Source organism: Pinus tabuliformis, chromosome 2_1 (assembly GCF_031772625.1).
Source record: "Pinus tabuliformis cultivar Carrire ecotype Pingquan chromosome 2_1, CPIR1, whole genome shotgun sequence".
Taxonomy (NCBI): domain Eukaryota; kingdom Viridiplantae; phylum Streptophyta; class Pinopsida; order Pinales; family Pinaceae; genus Pinus; species Pinus tabuliformis.
Genome location: NC_142299.1, coordinates 403,477,172 through 403,481,790, shown reverse-complemented (window position 1 = coordinate 403,481,790; position 4,619 = coordinate 403,477,172). Strand labels below are relative to the sequence as shown.

At 38.2% G+C, this 4,619-nt stretch overlaps 1 protein-coding gene across 1 annotated transcript; it reads left to right on the top strand.

Annotated features, from left to right (window-relative positions):
• The first annotated feature begins 2,299 nt into the window (after positions 1-2,299).
• Positions 2,300-2,809, top strand: LOC149200583 (uncharacterized). Its single transcript, XM_089400992.1, has one exon. The coding sequence runs from the start codon at positions 2,300-2,302 to the stop codon at positions 2,807-2,809; it is 510 nt and encodes a 169-aa protein (XP_089257118.1).
• Positions 2,810-4,619: the final 1,810 nt, after the last annotated feature.

The following is a 4,619-nucleotide window of genomic DNA, read 5'->3' as shown; positions in this document are numbered from 1 at the left end:
TAAGTTACTGTAACATAAACAACCATGTGTAAACATAATGTAATTGATGAGATATATGAAACAAGCTTCTTCCATAAAGTTGCACCCCTTTTTAAAAAAAAAGATTTAAAAAAATATATTTTTAATTATTATGGTTACCAAGTATATTGTTTTAACAAACCCATGGTTGATAGTGAATATTAAATTCAAGAAATAAAAATGTGGAAATTTATTTTTAAATGTTGAAATTTAACTTTTGTATGTTTGATTCGTTTCTAATTTGCAAACATCAAAATATTTCGTAATATTTTGTAAGTTTGTAAAAAATGAAATAATTCGATGTTATAAGAAATAAAAATGTGGAAATTTATTTTTAAATGTTGAAATTTAACTTTTGTATGTTTGATTCGTTTCTAATTTGCAAACATCAAAATATTTCGTAATATTTTGTAAGTTTGTAAAAAATGAAATAATTCGATGTTATAAAATTAAGAGAATAAATGTTTCGAAAAATAAAAATTAAGGAAAAAATATACAAATATAAAATTAGGTTTAAAATTCAATTCTTATAAGTTTTTCAAAGCAATGTCCCTGGCAGGGTAGGAATTTCACATTTAGAATAACTATTAAATTTAAATTCGGTAACTATTACAATTTCTATTTTTTATTTTAATTATTTTCTAATATCTATTTCAATCATTTTATAAATATTTATTTTAATCATTTTATAAATAGCAAAATTTATAGCTATATTTATTTAACCAACTATTATGTAAAAAAAAGTATCTATCAAATTTCATCTAATAAATTATCATATAAAACCCAATTTATCTACCAAATTCCATTCCACTGCCTTGTTGATAAACCACTCGTAAATAAAGAAAATTAAATATTTTTAATTTTTCTATGAAAATTTTTCTCTCTGAAAAAATATAAAGAAAAATTAAATAATATATGAGTAGATTTTTTAATTCAGTCACACAATAAATGTGATATCGGGAGAGACGTGTGGCATCGGCATCCGACTTGAGTGCACTTGATTACCATTTTAACTCTCATTTTAATGCATAGTCAACTCAATCAGAATCGTCCACGGATACTGTCAGATGACTGGGAGTTCAAGGGCTACATGTAACATTCAAATCACCACTATGGAATGTTTTGATTAGATTTTTGAAATTTTTATTATTGGTTTTTAATGAGATTTATGGAATGTTTGGATTATATTTTTGAAATTTTTATTATTGGTTTTTAATGAGATTTTTTAAAATTTTTAGGTGGGTTTTTTTAATTTAATTTTTCTAAAATTAAGCAAGAATTTATTGAAATTAAATGAATTTATTGAAATCACAAATTTAATAGGTAATTTCTGAGCAATCAAAGTGCTTTAGGGGTTTTTTAAGGTGTTGAATCCATATATAATGTCACAATTTTTCAAGGCCTTGAACTCATATATACAGTCAAAAACTAATATAAATAACACAAATCAAAACTCAAAAAGTCCAAAAAATTTCGTACTAAAAACAACTCTAAATTTTTATACAAATTAAAAACAGCTAATATCCTCTGAAATGGGTACTATATCCTCTGAAATGGGTTTATCTAACCTTCCCCTCATTGATGTTCCTATCTTCGAGTCCCCTCCTCCTCAGCCCCTTAGAGCAAGCTCGGCTGGCCAGCCGTCCAAATGACCTTCATCATCTCTTACAACATCAGGGGCCTTGGAGCCGGCCCTAAGTTTTTGGCTCTAAAGGGTACTTTCCTCTCTGCTCGGCCCTCCATCATTTTCATCCAAGAAACAATGCATCCCAGCTCGGTATCCCTTGCTTTCTTCCGCAAGATGCTTCCTACATGGCATATGGCTGCCACTAATGCGGATGGTCTCTCTGGTGGATTGGTGTCCATGTGGGACCCCACTTTGATCAAGGCAAAGGCTTTTAAATGCTCCGCAGGCATCCTACTCTCTGCATCCATTAGAGGGCGTCCGAATATTTTAAATTTGCTGAACATATACGCTCCTTACAGGCACAGATCCCCTTTCTGGGATTCTTTATTCTCCACTGGCATTTTGGACATTAATTCGTTGCTTATTGCTGGCGATTTCAACCTTACGTTAAGCCCAAAAGAATGCTGGGGGCACGGCCAATCAGTCGACAGGTTGGCAGTTAGAATGAGGAGGGAGTTTTTTAACAGGAACCTTGTCGACATATGCCCGGACGTTATGACCCCCACCTGGGACAATGGCAGATTGGATTCTGCCTTCATAGCGAAAAGAATCGACCGTTTTCTTCTGCACTCCAGTGTTATCCTTCAATAGGGGATGCCGCATGCAAAACATGGCGGGGAGCTCACATCTGATCACAAGCCCATTTTCCTTGAATGGGCTCAGGCGGAACGAAGAATGGGATACTCATTTAAATTCAACTCCATTCATCTACTGGACGAATCTTTTAATGAGTTTATAAAATCAAGCTGGGGGGAAATCAACAGTTCACAGGATGCTTTCCTTCTAACTTTTCGGGACAAGATCCAGCTCCTAAGAGATAAGACGAAGACTTGGCAGTATGCGAAGAAGCAAAAAGATGCACAGGAACTTCTTGACATCAACTCAGAAATAGACAGGATTGCCTCTTCTATTCATATCAGTGGTAGGACGATCGACAAGGCCTCCCTCATGAGCTCCCTTGAAAGAAAGAAAAATGCACTTCTCCTAAAAGAAGAAGCCACTTGGCGGCTTAAAAGTCGTGCCATTTGGCTCAAAGACGGGGACAGGAACACCCGGTTTTTCCACAATTTCGCAAACGGTCGCAGAATTAAAAATTCAATATAGAAGATTGTAAATGACCATGGCCTATGTTTCTCCTCTCAGCATGAAATCTCAGCGGAGGCCACTCGCTTCTACAGGCAACAATATACAAGGCAACACAGTGAGATAAATGATTCTCTCTGGGCGGTCCATTATCTTCCGGTCATGTTTGATGATGAGGCCAATGATGTTTTCTACAGGCCTGTCACGGAGGAAGAACTTTCGGCAACCATTAAGTCTTTCAGCAAAGACAAGAGTCCCGGCCCAGATGGCTGGCCGGTGGAATTTTTCTCCCATTTTTATGATCTCTTTAAAAAAGATCTCCTCAGCATGGTTGATGCGTCCCGTCATTCTGGCAGCATCAACAGCGCTCTCTCTGCCACTTTTATTGCCTTAATTCCTAAGACAGAAAATGCTTCCTCTTTTGGCGAATATAGGCCGATTTCTTTGTGCAATTCCCTATATAAGATCATCTCCAAAATTATAGCAGACAGATTGAAGAAAGTTCTCAATTCTTTTATTTCTAAAGAACAGCACGCTTTCCTCAAGGACCGGCTTATCATGGATGCCGTTGCCATGGCACAGGAGTGTCTTCACTCTATCTCTAACAGGAACATTAATGCTGCTGCTCTTAAAATTGACCTCAAAAAGGCCTTTGACTGTGTCGACTGGAGTTTTCTCAAAATTCTTCTTTCTAAAATCGGCTTAAGGCCTATGGCTATCCGGTGGATCATGGCGTGCGTGGAATCTGTCTAGTTCTCAGTAATTATTAATGGGGTTCCATCCACCTTCTTCCATGCCGAGAGAGGGCTCCGTCAGGGATGCCCTCTCTCCCCGCTCCTCTTTATTTTGGTAATGAACTGCCTCAGCTCGCACATCAACCATGCTGTGGACGAGGGTAGATGCAAGCTGGTCCGTATATGCAGAGACATCTCCCTCTCCCATAACTTCTTTGTCGATGACATCCTTCTTTTTGCCATGCTTTGCAAGCCATCCTGGATATACCTCCACACGCTTTTCAGTAAATTCCAGGCTGCAACAGGTCTTTCGATCAACTGTGGAAAATCCGTGCTTTATCATAATGACACAAATCCTGATCTGGCCCAGTGGATTGCTGCTCGTTTTGGAATCAATCTTGCCCTCATAAAGGACGGTTTTACCTACCTGGGCTTCCGCCTTAAAGCAAAGGGGTATCATAGTATGGATTGGGCCTGGCTGGTGGACCGTTTCTTCCACAAGATCTCCCGATGGGAAATGCGCTTTCTCTCTCTAGCAGGCAGACTCACCTTGGTTCAGTCGGTCCTCTCACAACTCTCAGTGTACTGGAGCCACCTTTTTCTCCTCCCGATTTCTGTTATCAAGCAGTTGAAATCTTTAGCTGCCATCTTTTTGTGGAGTGGTCGATCTACTCCCTCCAAAATTCATTTGGTAAAGATGGGCTCGATTTCTCGTCCTAAAGAGAAGGGTGGTTGGGGTCTCCTCGATTTGCATCTCTTTGGCAAGGCGCTCATTTGCAAATCTCTTCACAGAGGTTTATTTGGAAATGGTCCGTGGAGTCTCTTGATAAGACAAAAGTATCTAAAAGGCCGCCCCTTGGTTCACTGGTTCTATAGACCTTCGCTTGGAATCCGATGTGGTTCCCCCATTTGGAACAGCTTCAAAAAGATCCAACCTTTTTTCAGGAAGCACCTTAAATGGACTCTCTACTCCGGCTCCTGTATCCTTATTGGTATTGACCCCACTCTATATAACCTGGAATCCATGATCCCCCATTCATTGCTCTTTTTCTTCCATTCTAGAGGATTTTTCACTTGGAACTCCCTCATTGACTCCT